Consider the following 17759-nt stretch of genomic DNA (forward strand, 5'->3'; position numbering starts at 1 on the left):
ATTTATGATCAGCTCATCTATGAATATTATTTGAATCTTCTTTGAATTCTTTTATGCATGATTTGATATCTTTATAATTCTCTTCGAACTATCGGTTTGGTTTGGCCAACTAGATTGGTTTTTCTTGCAATGGGAGAAGTGCTTAGCTTTGGGTTCAATCTTGCAGTGTCCTTTCCCAGTGACAGTAGGGGCAGCAAGGCACGTATTGTATTGTTGCCATCGAGGATAAAAAGATGGGGTTTACATCATATTGCTTGAGTTTATTTCTCTACATCATGTCATCTTACTTAATGCGTTACTACGTTCTTCATGAACTTAATACTCTATGCACGCAGGAGTCGGTCGATGTGTGGAGTAATAGTAGTAGATGCAGAATCGTTTCGGTCTACTTGACATGGACGTGATGCCTATATTTCATAATCATTGCCTTAGATATCGTCCTAACTTTGCGCTTTTCTATCAATTGCTCGACAGTAATTTGTTCACCCACCGTATTATTTGCTATCTTGAGAGAAGCCTCTAGTGAAACCTATGGCCCCCGGGTCTATTTTCCATCATATGAGTTTCCGATATACTATTTTGCAATATTTTACTTTCCAATCTATAAACCAAAAATACCAAAAATATTTACTTTATCTTTTGTTTAGTTTCATCTATCTCTATCACATCTCACTTTTGCAAGTAACCGTGAAGGGATTGACAACCCCTTTATCACGCTGGGTGCAAGTTGTTTGATTGTTTGTGCAGGTATTGGTGATTTGTGCATTGTCTCCTACTGGATTGATACCTTGGTTCTCTAACTGAGGGAAATACTTATCTCTACTTTGCTGCATCACCCTTTCCTCTTCAAGGGAAAAACCAACGCAAGCTCCAGAAGTAGCACCCACCTATATATATGTGGGAGGGGGGCGCCTAGCACAACAAGAACATTGTCTTAGCCGTGTGCGGCGCCCCCTCCATCGTTTACACCCCCGGTCATATTTTCGTAGTGCTTAGGTGAAGCCCTGGGGAGATAGCTTCACCATCACCGTCACCACGCCGTCGTGCTGCCGGAACTCATCCACTACCTCGCCGTCTTGCTGGATCAAGAAGGCGGAGGACGTCATCGAGCGGAACGTGTGCTGAACTCGGAGGTGCCGTACGTTCGGTGCTCGATCGGTTGAAACGCGAAGAAGTTCGACTACATCAACCGTGTTGTCAAATGCTTCCGCTTACAGTCTACGAGGGTACGTAGACACACTCTCCCCTCTCGTTGCTATGCATCTCTATGGATAGATCTTGCGTGTGAGTAGAATTTTTTTTGTTTTCCATGCAACGTTTCCCAACATGATGAACCATGCATATTTTTCTTTGGCATGCATTATTACATTTTTTGGTTGATATTAAGGTAGTTGGGCGATGTTTTTGATAAGCTATGCGAGCGTGCTGAACTAATTGAAGAGCCTCTAACAAAGGAGCTAAGGCTTGAAGAGCCTCTGACATGACACATGTTATGTCTTGGTGGCATGCTGCCACAATAGAACCCCTCGGTGATGAAATATATGTTTTTGTATGTGGTATAACACCATGCCGCCCGTCAAGGCCGGATGAATGAGCTCGACTAGCTCTTGTCCGGACAAAATAAATAAAGGATAAATTATAAATGCTTGTTGATGTTGAACTAAGAAATATTGATGTTCATAATTATCACTCTTCTGCATTATTTATTTTCACTTGTCTAGTGGCTTCATTGTTCATTTAACACTTTTGAAGATCTATATGAAAACGAACATGCGACTAATAATGTCTGATTCTAGATTGCCCTATTCTGCATATAATAAAAAAAATTGCGAACGCTGCATATAGTAAAATAAAGAAAATAAAATTACTATTTGAAGAGTCGGTACATTGTTCGTTTCATCAAACATTGTTGTCAACGCGCCGTATTATGCTAGTCGATATAGAATCTCAGACTCATGTCGTGGCTCATTCAGTTGCTACACACTAACAGCACACGGCTCCCATTGACGCACGCAAAGAAGCACTTCCCCTGCATCGGTCCTGGCACCGACACCACACCTCCTCTGGTCGCCACCCGCTGGCCGCAGTAGCAGAAGCACGTCACAGACGAGCCACCGCAGGTGCTTATGTGAGGCGGCGGCGGCTGCTGCTGCTGCTGGATGGGCGGCGGCGCCAGTGCTGAGGAGCCACGGCAAGGGCTTATGTGAGGCGGCTGCTGCTGGATCGGCCGTGGCAGCGCCAGCGAGCCGGTAATGCTCATCTTGACCCCGCGCAGCATGAGCTCGACAAGAAGCCGCGCCGTGTTGCGCGCGTCGTCCAGCTCGCAGTGCAGGCGGCCCTCCCAGTCCAGTCCCGCCGCCCGGACCGCCTCCTGCAGGTTGACCCGCCCTCCGCCGCCGAGCGCCGCCTGGAAGGGAGCCCTCAGGTTGATCCAGCGATCGAAGTAGGAGGGCTTCTCGATGCCCTTGAAGCGGCACTCAAACTCGAGCATGGTGCGGCAATCCCAGTCTCCCCACGTAACGACGGCCAAGCGGCCGCCACATCGCTTGGTCCCTACCCCCGTGGTCGCCGCCTCCAGCCAAGCGTCGTGCAGCCGGAGGGCCTGGCCGAGGTCCACGCCGCCGTCGACGTCCTCCTGCCGGATACCCGTGAGGTCCCTGCAGAACTGGGTGAGCACGGGGTGGTGCTTCGGGCGGATGTAGCGGCGAAACGCGGACTCGAGGCGGCCTGTGGCGGCGTCGACGAGGACGGCGGGGAACTCGATGATCTCCTGCGGGTAGATCCGCGCGTCTTTCTGGCACGTCGCCTCGAAGTCCACCACCAAGAAGAAATCGAAGTCTTGCTGCAGCTCATGGCCCTGCCCCTGTGCGTACGGCACTGTGCGCGCCGCCATGATCGGCGCCATCGCCATGTAAGCTGCGTGCTCTGAGCAGGAGCGGATCGCCTCGCAAACTCCAGACCGGGAAAACTCGGGATTGAATCAGTGTGAGCAAGCGAAAACCAGGGCGGCGATCTCCGCCTCTTAAAGCCACGGCACCGGAGCAAACACTGTAGGAGGCGAAATCGGATTCATCTTCGTAATCGTTGGCGCAGGCGCATCCGGATCCCGGGCGGACGTGGCAACCGACCTCATGACGAGCTTCTACGCTTTGGTAAGAACAGTTAACCAAAACATACCAAAGGCTGTGGTTGGCGGGTGAAAAAAGGACTGCCACGCACGCTGCCCGTTCGGTTCCGCTCCACTCTCCGGAGTGGAGTTCCCCCGCCCCGCACGTACTCTCGGTGCTGGCAGTTCGAGTTCAATCCACAGCGTTATTTACCAACCGTTTGGTTTCGATTTCGGACATAGTTCCAAACTTTCAAATTCGCACACGCACCCACGTAGGACGCTGCGGAAGAACAACCGGCTGGAGGAGCCGGAGATCGATCGATGGGGGCGGACGATGGTCGCGACGACGACGGCTGGCAGTGCCGGCCGCTGGGGCTCCTGATCGGCCTGCCGTTCGCCGGCCTCGCGCTAGTGCTCTCGCTCGCCGGCGCCGTCGTCTGGATCCTCGGGTGCGCGCGCGTCTCTTCCTGGCTGCTCCCTCATGCATGCCAACCTGAACGCCTGGGTGCTTGCGACTTTGGCTTAGACTTTGGTTTCTCTGCTTCGGCTCTGTCTCTGAACTTTTTTCAATTGGTAGGTCGGCGCTGAGCTGCGTGTGCCCGTGCTGCGTGTGCTGCGCGGCGGCGGCGAACCTGGCGGTGGGCCTCGTCCAGATGCCCGTCAAGGTCATCCGCTGGTTCATCAGGCAGATCCCCTGCTAGGCTGCTCAATTGTCCTTCTGGAGTAGGAAATGTTGTTATCTTGTTTTCAGTTTTATGCATGCTTGCTGAACGAGAGGCCAGAAATATGATATGATCGTGTTTCTGCTTGCCACGTCTCACAACTTCATATGTATCTGCCTTGAACATGTTCTTTCTCGAGACAGTTTAGGACGATGCTTTTCTTGACCCTGACACAACTTCATATGTATCTACCTTGAAAAATCGATGACTATGTTCTGTAGATATGAATCTGGATGGTTAAAAGGGGAAACGAACGATTGCAAAAGTTAACATGAGCTCCGGTCTTTTAGGTTGCAACACATTTGTAGTCTTAGCATCTACAACCGGACCTCTCAAACGTCTAATCAAACAACCTGGTCACTGTCCGGACGGGTGTGAGGAGGAAAAAAGTCACCCAACCACAACCCTCACTTTGTCCAGACATGTCTGACAAGTCCACAAATCCCTATATCCAACTCATATGTGGGGAGTATATGGAGATGTTCGGGCAGCCCTCCATGTAGGATGCAGCCTACCTCAGACCACCTTTTCTCTTTCGATCTTCATGCTCATCAATCATATGCATTTGACTGGACAATTTGAAAGGATGTAGGGGACATGATTGCATGCGTGCACAAATGAAGACTCAAACGGACACGCCCAGTCACTGGCCGGGCACATCCACGGATGTTTGGGGGATCAAAATTAGCCAATCCCGATTATAGATGCTTTGACAAGTTTTGAGTCGGCCTCTGGAGGTCCACCTTGACAAGGCGGTGCTAATGAAATTACTTGGAAGCTATTCAGCATAGAAGGCCCGGCTGAGGATTTGGCGGCCTCTCACATGAAGCTGGCTGTTTGGAACAACCGGGAACCATGGAAGCACAAAATTTTCGCATGACCTATTGTCCAGCACTTGGTCTAGATGACCGACATGTTGCAAAGGAGAGGATGGCCAAATTGAGGGCTACCCCAGTTATGCAAAAGAGAGTCGGAGACTGTGACTCATATCATTTTTAGTGCAGATACACCCGGCGCATTCATGTGGAGATCAAAGCTCGGATGGGGTTCATTCAGGTTAACCCCGGTGCATGGACAACTGCTACTTCTTGAGCTTGCGTTGGTTTTTTCCTTGAAGAGGAAAGGGTGATCCAGCAAAATTGAGATAAGTATTTCCCTCAGTTAAGAACCAATGTATCAATCCAGAAGGAGATAAAAGCAAGTCCCCAATCTATGCACCTGCATAAACAATCAAACACCTGCACCCAACACGATAAAGGGGGTTGTCAATCCCTTCACGATCACTTGCAAAGGATAGATATAAGAGATTACTAAAACATAAAACAAAATAAAAATAAATAAATTGCAGCAAGATATTTTTGGTATTTTTGGTTTATAGATCTGAAAATATATGATGGAAAATAGACCCGGGGGCCATAGGTTTCACTACAGGCTTCTCTCTTGAAGGAAAATAATACGGTGGGTGGACAAATTACTGTCGAGCAATTGATAGAAAAGCGCAAAGTTATGACGATATCCAAGGCAATTATTCTGAATACATGCATCACGTCCGTGTCAAGTAGACCGACTCGTGCCTGCATCTATTACTATTATTCCACACATCGACCGCTATCCAGCATGCATTTAGAGTATTAAGTTCATAAGAATGGAGTAATGCCTTAAGCAAGATGACATGATGTAGAGGGATAAACTCAAGCAATATGATGAAACCCCCATATTTTTACCCTTGATGGCAACAATACAAATACGTGCCTCGCTACCCCTACTTTGTCACTGGCTGAGGACACCGCAAGATTGAACCCAAAACTAAGCACCTCTCCCATTGCAAGAAAAACCAATCTAGTTGGCCAAACCAAACCGATAATTCGAAGAGAAATACAAAGATATCAAATCATGCATATAAGAATTCAGAGAAGATTCAAATAATATTCATAGATAAGCTGATCATAAATCCACAATTCATCGATCTTGACAAACACACCGCGAAAGAAGATTACATCGGATAGATCTCCAAGAACATCGAGGAGAACATGGTATTGAGGATCAAAGAGAGAGAGAGAGAGAGAGAGAGAGAGAGAGAGAGAGAGAGAGAGAAAGTCATCTAGCTACTGGGCTTTGGGTTAATAAGTTAGTCCCAAAAATAATATAAAATAGCATATTAATGCATATAAAACATGCAAAACAGATAATATAATAGCATGGAACAATAAAAAATTATAGATACATTGAAGACGTATCAACAACTTCGAATCCGTTGGTGGGAGCACACGATGAACGTCCACACCAATGTTAAGAAAGGCATCGCTTCCCTTGTCATGTTGTTATCGTGGGAGATTTGGAATGAGAGAACTGCAAGGTTTTGTAGGAAGGTGTCAAGGCCGGGGCAATGCTTTGGGGGTTGGTGGGTGCCAAGCGTTTGAGTTCTTTAATGTCACGAGAGTAGCTCCCGGCCGTCTTTTTGTCGGTCTTTGTTATATCTCTAAACCTCACTTAATCAATGTGTTGAGGCAAAGCTTTTGTCTTCGTCTCGAAGAAAAAGGAGCATGGCTATTTGGCTCCCGGGAGCATTTGCTCCCAGGAGAACGGTACCTTAAAAAAGTGGTAAAATGTTTTTTTAATTCTGATTTTTAATGGATGTTTGTGTTATTGTCACAAGCAGGCTTACCAATTTTCATGCGAAATGGAGCAGTAGTGTTTCGTCGGTGAAAAAGAAACAAACTTAGGATGACATTTTTGGATAACATTTGGTGCTCAATTTGTTTTTTTTTTTCACAGGCCAAAATGTTTAACCTTTTGCCTAAAACTTTGCAAGTAGCATTTGAATGTGATTATAAATACATGAAAATTTTATTGGACTTTTTTTACATTTTAAAAATCATTTTTTGCACACAGGAGCGCATGCTCCCGGGAGCCAAATTGGATTTCCGATGAGTAAGGCCCTTTTGGAACAACGATATTTCACATGAATTTAATATGAATAGAATCGTATATGAAACTTTTCAGTGGTGCCCTTTGGATTGTATGTTTGGTTCTGAAATTTCCTATAGGATCCTTTACTCCATATTTTTTAGGATTCTAACATTTTTTTAAACTTCAGGTTTTCAATTTACCTTGTCTTCTGTCTCTCCCCACGAAAACATTTCGTACGAAATTCATGTGGAACATCCTAGCAAATATAGTGTACAATTTATGTGGTTCTAGGTTCGTAGGAATCTATAGAACACAACATCCAATTCCTGTATTTTTTCCATTGTTGTGTTTTTCTACCATGCATTCCAGACATGCCAAACTGTACATGGAAACATATTCACTGTTACAAAATAGTCTGGACAAGACCATTCTTTTCTTTCACTAAGAGCAACGTCTGATATATTTTTGTTAGTTTGTTGGTAAAATTATGGCTCCTATTTGATTGGCAAGAATTCTAGAATGCGTGAATAGGAAAAACACATGAATGGAGTGGCATGCCATTTTCATTCCTACAGGATTGACATGGACGTTTGATTGCACGTGTGAAAACGTAGGATTCTTTACAAGAGGATGGAGTGGATGGAACTTATCCTATAAAAACTAGTACAAACGAATCATAATGAAAAAAGTTCTATGATTGTAGTTCTATGAATCAAACAAGCAATGTAGGTATGTGAATTAACAAGTTTTTTGGCTCCTTAAACTCGTGCTCATTAAGGCTCGGCTCCTTAAGCTTTAAAAAACATGATCATCTATGTCAACTTGTTAAGCTTGTGAGTGCTCATTAACAGACTATCATGTCCTATGGCTTACAGAAGATTGAATAAATGGTTGAGGTATCACGAAAATGTTGTCACATAAGATAAGAACATATGTTGAGCTATAGCAATGAGATTAACAAGTTGCTCGTGAAACTCATCAGGTTGTTCATTGAGCTCGTTAGGTTTAAGGAGCTAAAATAAGTGATTGGTTATGTACATTAAGAAGTAAGCTACGTGTAGGGGGGTCCTAGAGATTAGAATCCTCAAAACAATCACAGAAGCCCTTAGCCATGTCAACAACCAACAACTATCATTCAACTACTTCAACAAAGTGTATCTAGTTTGTCAAATATGAGGTGAAAATACAAAAACTTACTCTGTCATTCTACCTTGGAACTTGTGCAAGGATTGTTGCTTCATCTACATACAACCTCTTTCGACTTACTTATTCTATGTCACATCATCTTCTGATCATTTTTTCCTACGCCTCTCACGACGGTGGTGACGGCTAAGAACTCTATACCCTCAAGATATGCTAACAAGCCTATGGATTCTCCTCTTCCAAGTCTGTCGCAACAACGACAGGTGGCGGGAAGGGAATTTCGGCATCTCTGTTTCAGCTAGTAGTGTAGGTTAGTTTTTTCCCTCTCGTAGGGGCGGTGCGACATCCATGAGTTGATCTTCCAGGTGCTATCCTCCTCGTGTTTGTCTGTCGGGGTGAAGTCGACATAGTTTGAGTGTAGATTCCCGCCATATCCTTTGGGCAGCGAGGTTAGTGTTTCTCACCATGCGTTCACGGCGATGAGATTTGCGGTAGGCGCTTTAGATCGATTCAAGGGTTCAATTGCGATGATTGCGGCTTTAGGATGCTAGTTCTTATAGGCACGTGCATAAAGGCTTCTCGACTGTCATCAATAAGGTCAAGCCGGCTCCAGCAGAGGAGCGGCGCCAACGGTGCGATCTAGCAGTGGTAGTGGTTGTTCGGGGATCTAGACCTTAATGTAAATTTTATTATATTTGAGATGCTTTGTATTTCAGGTGAATTTTTATAATAGACCTAGGGGAAAAAAGAAAAAATTATACGTGCCAAAATCTACCAATAACTATCTCAAGATGCCTGAAATCATGCTTCAACTAGGACGCCATGCACAAAAATAGGCATATCTACAATACCCTATCATCACTAGTGTAGTTGAGATCTTGTACAATGCAAGGTGTTTAGAAAGATAATTAGTAAAATAAACCGAGTTTTTGTTAAGCACCAGTGCTTATCTCTATAGGAGGGATGCCTAATTAAGCTTCTACGCTCTACAAATAAATATCGGTGCTTAAGAAAAAACTAATTTATTTCTTTAAGCACCATCTAAGCACCTTGAATTGCACAAGGCCTAAGTGCTTGTTAGGAGTGGTCGCCGCCTCGACTCATGGGGAATTTCATGAAAACAATATATGTTTAGAGGGACTTAAATTAGGAAAAATAGATGTTCACTCCCCCACCTCCACCAAGAAGGTAATGTTTTGTCTTTCGCCCCTTAGTTATCGTCGTCTAACTCTCCCACATGCCCACAGTCTACCATGTTTTTTTGGAAAGATGATTCATACGCAAAAGATTTTACCCTACTCTTGAATACGATTCTAGCAGATACCTTGATACAGTATCCCGGGGAGGCGAATAGGCTGGATGGTAAGAGAAGGCGAGTTATTATGCAGGTTTGGGCCCTCACGATCAAGGTAATACCCTACCCATGCTCGTGTATATTTCCATTGGAGTCTGTATATTGTTGATGATTCATCGACAAGCCCGATCCCTGGCTTATATAACATACTACGGTAGGATTACAGATCCTGGGTCAGTTCTTTTCTGGCTTATGGATGGCTTACTGTGGGAAACAAGCACAAGCTAAAAAGAAGTCATTTTTTTGTGTTTAACTAAATTTCTAGCCACAGTGAAAGGATCGATATGGTTGACTAGAGGGGGGTGAATAGGCAACTAACAATTTTTAGCTTTTCTTTACCAAATTAAACTTAACATAAAAAATGTTGTCCAGATATGCAACTAGGTGAGCAACCTATAAGATGCAACAACAACAAGCACACCAGCAAGCAAGGGATACAACACAAATATAAACTTGCACAAGTAAAGGTAAGAGATAACCAAGAGTGGAGCCGGTGGAGACGAGGATGTGTTACCGAAGTTCCTTAACTTTGAGAAGAAGTACGTCTCTGTTGGAGCGGTGTGGAGACACAATGCTCTGCAAGAAGCCACTAGGGCCACTGTATTCTCCTCACGCCCTCACACAATGCGAGATGCCGTGATTCCGCTATTGGTGCCCTTGGAGGCGGCGACCGAACCTTTACAAACAAGGTTTGGGCTATCTCCATAACTTAATTGGAGGCTCCCAACGACACCACAAAGCTTCACCACAATGGAATATGGCTCTGCGGTGACCTCAACCGTCTAGGGTGCTCAAACACCCAAGAGTAACAAGATCCGCAAGGGATTAGTGGGGGGAATCAAAATTCTCTTGATGGAAGTGTAGATCAGGGCCTTCTCAACCAATCCCTAGGAAATCAACAAGTTTGATTGCCTAGGGAGAGAGATCGGGCGAAAATGGAGGTTTGAGCAACAATGGAGCTTGGGGAGGGAAGAGGTGGTCTTCTTGAGGAAGAAGACCCCCTTTATATAGTGGGGAAAAATATCCAACCGTTACCCCCCTCACTCAGCCCGCACGGTGCGGTACTACTGCACACAGTCGTGGTACTACCACAACGGGTCATAGTACGACTGCTGGCTGGTGCGGTACTACAGCTTGCACAGTAGTGACCAGGCGAGGCCCTGTTGCACATGGCAATGAGCGGTACTACCGCGCGCCCTTGCGGTACTACCTCAAGGTAGGGCTCTATTAGCACTGGAAAAAGCACGGAATTAATAAATTACTTCCGTAGCTACTTCCGCAGAGTTTAGGGTTGTGCAAAAATCCGGCACGGCTGTGAGCGGTACTACCGCGTGGGGGCGAAAGTAAAAAATTACTTCTGCCCCTACCTCCGCATGCGCTAGTGTCTGGGCTGGAGGCAGCGGTACTACCGCTTGCGCGAGCGGTACGACCGCGGACCCCTGCGGTACTACTGCTCTCTTGAGCAGTACTACCGCACGCCACAGAAACTATAGCACTTGACATCCTTCATATCGCAGAGACAAGAATAACTGGATGGTGCTCCATCGAAGCGAAGAAAAGGTGGTGCAAAGGAACAAATGTGTACGTGGTGATTCCACCCTAACCTTTCCAAGAGGACCCCCTCTTAATAGTACGGCTTTCCTATGACTCAAATCCACCAAAAGAAACGTAGAGAACCACCGTCTTCGATAGGTTCCGAGGGGCACCGAATCGTCTTGTGCCTAGACATGAGATATCTGAAATGCTCAACGCACACGATTAGTCCGCAAATGCACTGTTATCAATCACCAAAACCACATAGGGAGGAATATGCCCTTACAATCTCCCCCTTTTTGGTGGATTGATGGCAATACGGGATTTGAACATAGGGATATAAAATGAACATAGGCAAACCCAACCTCTATAAAATATAGACAGGCTCCCCCTAGATGTGTGCATTATATAGATATGCTTTGGACTGCACAACACACACACACTAGGATCAACACTCCCCCCGGAAAGAGCTTCTCCCAAGTCTTTGAGATCAAGAGGAACAAATAAGGTCCATAGATGGGCACCTTACGATGGAACACAGCAAACTGCAGCTCACACCACATGATATGAGAGACATCAAGTGGTTCAGGTTGTTGGAGACGCGCTTCCTCAGAAATGAGCATCATGTCCACAAGATAGGAATGCACCTTGTCCTTGTCGCCTATGCGAGGAAAAAGAGAGTTGCAGAAGATCCGATGCATGATGTCAAGAAACGGGTTCAGCACAAAAGTCTTCTTGTCATTGGGTAACTTCTTCTCAACAAGGTAGGGTTGAAGCTTGTTCTTGGAAGCAGACTCGGGGTTGGCATGTGGGCGGACACCAACGGGCACATCTAGCCCCTCATCATGAACATGCAACAGACCCATGAACTCCTTCCACTCAGCAGTCATCCTCTTCCCATTTGTCATCCAAGTCATGGTCCCCTTCTCATCCGTGTGGAAGTGGGCAGAAGCAAAGAACCGAGCCACAATCTCCGGGTCAAAGTCAAGGTGGAACGTGAGGATCCCCTCAATGCCAAACTGCTCCACCAAATCCAGAGGCTCACCAAAATATGCCCGGTTCTTCTTCAGATGTTCCATGTCAATCCACTAAACTGGTACATAGATGTTCTGCTTGGCCTTGATCACATCTAGGAAGATGATATTTTGTTGCTTGGTCCAAAACAAGTCATTTCCCCGGCTGAGTTCCCTGGGCTTAACGTAGGGGTTGAGCTTTCTTCGAATCAGAAACTCTGCTTGAGGCATTTCATCCATGTCGACTGTTGGCTCCTTGGTCTTGGTAGTTGTGGTCTTGACATTGCGTTGTGGGGCGCTGGACCCCTTGGGAGCTTCTTTGTTGCGAAGATGCTTGGAGCTCGTGTCACGTCTGGGATTCGAGTGCCTTGCATTGGAACCGAAGCCACCACCTATGACACACAACACAAACACCCGAGAAGAGCGAGAAGGATTATTGCAAAGACCAAGGCCAAAACCGAACGAAACAAGTAGAAATGAGATTGGGTGTGACAAAACAAAGTAAATTTTAAATCAACGGTAGTACTGAACCAGGATGCGGAAGTAAAAATTTGCATCTGCTCTAGCCCTGATAGTACCACGCCGGGTTGGCACGGTAGTACCGCGCTTAGAGCGGAAGTAAATTTTTACTTCCGCGCGTTGGGCGGTAGTACCGCTCCAGGGGAGCGGTAGTACCGTACGAGGTCCACAAGGGGCGGTAGTACCGCTCCAGGCGGGCGGTAGTACCGCACGGGGCGGATCTGGCACAAAACGCATCGGAGAACATCCGTGAAGATGAATCGGTACTACCGTTGATCAAAACTATGTTGTTGTATCAGACCAAATAGCATATCTACTGCACTAGCACTCTTCAACAATCTCCTCTTGCAAAGATTTAGCCAAAAATCACAAGAACTACACATGCATCTCCCAAAACCTAGAAGCACAACAACGGGGCAAAGAGAGAGGGACTAAGGGAGATACTGGGTTCCATGGCAAGAGGGCGAGGTGGGGATCGATCCCACCGGTTGGAATGCGAGGAGAGTGGCCGGAGACGGAGATCCGGCGAGGTCCTCCGACGCCGTTCTTGGGCAGGAGAGAGAGAGAGAGACGAAGTGAGGGGAAAGGATGAATGGGTATGGGGGAGTTGGAACTCCCCCTACCCGCACTTAACCCCCACGCGCTCACGACAGTGCGGTAGTACCGCGGGTCATCGCGGTAGTACCGCCCGGGCGGAACTACCGCACCCAGGGTGGTAGTATTGCTCTATCAGCGGTAGTAAAAATTTATTGCCGCAATAGAAGTGGTAGTACCGTGCCATGGTCGCAGCTGTGCAAGCACAGATGCCACCTACCTCTAGCGGTAGTACCGTGGCGAGTCATGGTAGTACCGTACACCCAGGAAAGTGCAAGTTTCGACAAAACAGAAAAACACGGCCTTTGCAATGCAAACTTCGAGCAACCGGACATGCAAAAGAGCACAAACGAAGCAACTTAAACACAAACACGGCCCAAGAGAAAGCAAAAATACAACGAGGACCAAACATGAACCAAAACCTCTCAAGAAGAGAGGGCGGTGGCCGGAGCCACCTATGTTTGAGTTAATTGACATGGCACCGCAAAGAATTATCCTTGGGCCCATGACCAAAACTCGTCTTTGAAGCACAAGTACCATCAAGAATGGTGAATGTGAAAGAGTTGATCAATTTATGCATAATGGGGGGAGGGAGAGTTCATTGAGAGAACAACACTCCCCCTATGTCCATGCCTACACCTAAACAAGACATCAAGATGAGTATGGTGGGGTGTGCAAAGGTTCAAGCCACATTGCTCAAATCAATGATATTTAGCTCATGCCTTAACGCGCGAAATCTTGCTTCATCAAAGGGCTTTGTGAAAATATCTGCAAGGTTATCATGAGTGTTGACATAGTTGAGCTCAATCTCCCCTCGCCTAATGTGATCCCGGATGAAGTGATACCCAATCTCAATATGCTTCATCTTGAAGTGTTGCACCGGGTTGAGAGAAATCTTGATGGCACTTTCATTGTCACACCAAAGAGGCACTTTGTCACAAATGACACCGTAATCCTTTAAAGTTTGCCTCATCCCTAGAAGTTGAGCACAACAACTACCGGCGGCCACATACTCGGCCTCGGTGGAGGAGAGAGACACACAACTTTGCTTCTTACAAGACCAACTCACCAAAGAGCAACCAAGAAATTGGCACCCTCCAAAAGTTGACTTCCTATCCACTTTGTCTCCCGCCCATTCCGAGTCTGAAAAGCCCACGAGGTTGAAGTTTGCTCCTCTTGAAGGAAATATGCCCTAGAGGCAATAATAAAGTTATTATTTATTTCCTTATTTCATGATAAATGTTTATTATTCATGCTAGAATTGTATTAACCGGAAACTTAGTACATGTGTGAATACATAGACAAACAGAGTGTCACTAGTATGCCTCTACTTGACTAGCTCGTTGATCAAAGATGGTTATGTTTCCTAGCCATAGACATGAGTTGTCATTTGATTAACGGGATCACATCATTAGGAGAATGATGTGATTGACTTGACCCATTCCGTTAGCTTAGCACTTGATCGTTTAGTTTGTTGCTATTGCTTTCTTCATGACTTATACATGTTCCTATGACTATGAGATTATGCAACTCCCGTTTACCGAAGGAACACTTTGTGTGCTACCAAACGTCACAACGTAACTGGGTGATTATAAAGGTGCTCTACAGGTGTCTCCGAAGGTACTTGTTGGGTTGGCGTATTTCGAGATTAGGATTTGTCACTCCGATTGTCGGAGAGGTATCTCTGGGCCCACTCGGTAATGCACATCACTATAAGCCTTGCAAGCATTGTAACTAATGAGTTAGTTGCGGGATGATGTATTATGGAACGAGTAAAGAGACTTTCCGGTAACGAGATTGAACTAGGTATTGAGATACCGATGATCGAATCTCGGGCAAGTAACATACCGGTGACAAAGGGAACAACGTATGCTGTTATGCGGTTTGACCGATAAAGATCTTCGTAGAATATGTGGGAGCCAATATGAGCATCCAGGTTCCGCTATTTGTTATTGACCGGAAATGTGTCTCGGTCATGTCTACATAGTTCTCGAACCTGTAGGGTCCGCACGCTTAAAGTTCGGTGACGATTTGTATTATGAGTTTATGTGTTTTGATGTACCGAAGGTAGTTCGGAGTCCCGGATGAGATCGGGGACATGACGAGGAGTCTCGAAATGGTCGAGACGTAAAGATCGATATATTGGACGACTATATTCGGATATCGGAAAGGTTCCGAGTGATTCGGGTATTTTTCGGAGTACCGGAGAGTTACGGCAATTCGCCGGGGAGTATATGGGCCTTATTGGGCGTTAGGGGAGAGGGAGAGGGAGGCCGCGCGTCCCCCCATTGACTAGTCCGAATTGGACTAGGAGGAGGGGCGGTGCCCCCTCCTTCCTTCTCTTCCCTCTTCCCTTTCCTTGACTCCTACTCCTACTACTTGGAAGGGGGGAATCCTACTCCCGGTGGGAGTAGGACTCCTCCTAGGGCGCGCCATAGAGAGGGCCGGCCCTCCCCCTCCTCCACTCCTTTATATACGGGGAGGGGGGCACCCCTTGGAGACACAACAATTGATCTCTTGATCTCTTAGCCGTGTGCGGTGCCCCCCTCCACCATAATCCACCTCGATTATATCGTAGCGGTGCTTAGGCGAAGCCCTGCGTCGGTAGAACATCATCATCGTCACCACGCCGTCATGCTGACGGAACTCTCCCTCAAAGCTCGGCTGGGTCGGAGTTCGAGGGACATCATCGAGCTGAATGTGTGCTGAACTCGGAGGTGCCGTGCGTTCGGTACTTGATCGGTCGAATCGTGAAGACGTACGACTACATCAACCGCGTTGTGCTAACGCTTCCACTTTCGGTCTACAAGGGTACATGGACAACACTCTCCCCTCTCGTTGCCATGCATCACCATGATCCTGTGTGTGCGTAGGAATTTTTTGAAATTACTACGTTCCCCAACAGTGGCATCCGAGCCAGGTTTTATGCGTAGATGTTATATGCATGAGTAGAACACAAGTGAGTTGTGGGCGATATAAGTCATACTGCTTACCAGCATGTCATACTTTGGTTCGGCGGTATTGTTGGATGAAGCGGCCCGGACCGACATTACGCGTACACTTACGCGAGACTGGTTTTACCGCCGTGCTATGCACACAGGTGACTAGCGGGTGTCAGTTTCTCCAACTTTAGTTGAACCGAGTGTGGCTACGCCCGGTCCTTGCGAAGGTTAAAATAGCACCAACTTGACAAACTATCGTTGTGGTTTTGATGCGTAGGTAAGCACGGTTCTCGCTCAGCACGTAGCAGCCACGTAAAACTTGCAACAACAAAGTAGAGGACGTCTAACTTGTTTTTGCAGGGCATGTTGTGATGTGATATGGTTAAGACGTGATGAGATATGAGTTGTTGTATGAGATGATCATGTTTTGTTGAAGTTATCGGCAACTGGCAGAAGCCTTATGGTTGTCTCTTTATTGCATAAGATGCAAGCGCCAAATAATTGCTTTACTTTATCGCTATGCGATAGCAATAGTTGCAAGAGCAATAGTTGGCGAGACGACCATGTGACGACGCATTGATATAGATCAAGATGATGGAGATCATGGTGTCATGCCGGTGACGATGGAGATCATGACGATGCTTTGGAGATGGAGATCAAAGGCACAAGATGATGATGGCCATATCATGTCACATATTATGATTGCATGTGATGTTTATCTTTTATACATCTTATCTTGCTTTGATTGACGGTAGCATTATAAGATGATCTCTCACTAAATTATCAAGGTATAAGTGTTCTCCCTGAGTATGCACCGTTGCGAAAGTTCTTCGTGCTGAGACACCACGTGATGATCGGGTGTGATAGGCTCTACGTTCAAATACAACGGGTGCAAAACAGTTGCACACGCGGAATACTCAGGTTAAACTTGACGAGCCTAGCATATAACAGATATTGCCTCGGAACACTGCGACCGAAAGGTCGAGCGTGAATCATATAGTAGATATGATCAACATAAATGATGTTCACCATTGAAACTACTCCATCTCACGTGATGATCGGACATGGTTTAGTTGATATGGATCACGTGATCACTTAGAAGATTAGAGGGATGTCTATCTAAGTGGGAGTTCTTAAGTAATATGATTAATTGAACTTAAATTTATCATGAACTTAGTCCTGATAGTATTTTGCAAATTATGTTGTAGATCAATAGCTCGCGTTGTTGCTTCCCTATGTTTATTTTGATATGTTCCTAGAGAAAATTTATGTTGAAAGATGTTAGTAGCAATGATGCGGATTGGATCCGTGATCTGAGGATTATCCTCATTGCTGCACAGAAGAATTATGTCCTTGATGCACCGCTAGGTGACAGACCTATTGCAGGAGCAGATGCAGACGTTATGAACGTTTGGCTAGCTCAATATGATGACTACTTGATAGTTTAGTGCACCATGCTTAACGGCTTAGAATCGGGACTTCAAAGACGTTTTGAACGTCATGGACCATATGAGATGTTCCAGGAGTTGAAGTTAATATTTCAAGCAAATACCCTAGTTGAGAGATATGAAGTCTCCAACAAGTTCTATAGCTAAAAGATGGAGGAGAATAGCTCAAGCAGTGAGCATGTGCTCAGATTGTCTGGGTACTACAATCGCTTGAATCAAGTGGGAGTTAATCTTCCAGATAAAATAGTGATTGACAGAATTCTCTAGTCACCATCACCAAGTTAGTAGAACTTCGTGATGAACTATAGTATGCAAGGGATGACGAAAGTAATTCCCGAGCTCTTCGCGATGCTGAAATCGATGAAGGTAGAAATCAAGAAAGAGCATCAAGTGTTGATGGTTAACAAGACCACTAGTTTCAAGAAAAGGGCAAAGGGATAGAAGGGGAACTTCAAGAAGAACGGCAAGCAAG

General features: G+C 46.0%; 2 protein-coding genes across 2 annotated transcripts; one reads left to right on the top strand and one right to left on the bottom strand.

The window, feature by feature from the left end:
- Positions 1-1925: 1925 nt before the first annotated feature.
- Positions 1926-2928, bottom strand: LOC123074380 (ERI1 exoribonuclease 2-like). The gene has a single exon (XM_044497244.1). It carries the CDS (start codon positions 2909-2911, stop codon positions 1970-1972), a length of 942 nt encoding a protein of 313 aa, XP_044353179.1. The 5' UTR covers positions 2912-2928; the 3' UTR covers positions 1926-1969.
- On the top strand, positions 2793-3927 carry LOC123074381 (signaling peptide TAXIMIN 2). The gene is made up of 2 exons (XM_044497245.1): positions 2793-3558; positions 3687-3927. The coding sequence occupies exons 1-2, from the start codon at positions 3431-3433 to the stop codon at positions 3808-3810; spliced, it is 252 nt and encodes an 83-aa protein (XP_044353180.1). The 5' UTR covers positions 2793-3430; the 3' UTR covers positions 3811-3927.
- The last annotated feature ends 13832 nt before the right edge of the window (positions 3928-17759 follow it).

Source organism: Triticum aestivum, chromosome 3D (genome assembly GCF_018294505.1).
Source record: "Triticum aestivum cultivar Chinese Spring chromosome 3D, IWGSC CS RefSeq v2.1, whole genome shotgun sequence".
NCBI lineage: Eukaryota > Viridiplantae > Streptophyta > Magnoliopsida > Poales > Poaceae > Triticum > Triticum aestivum.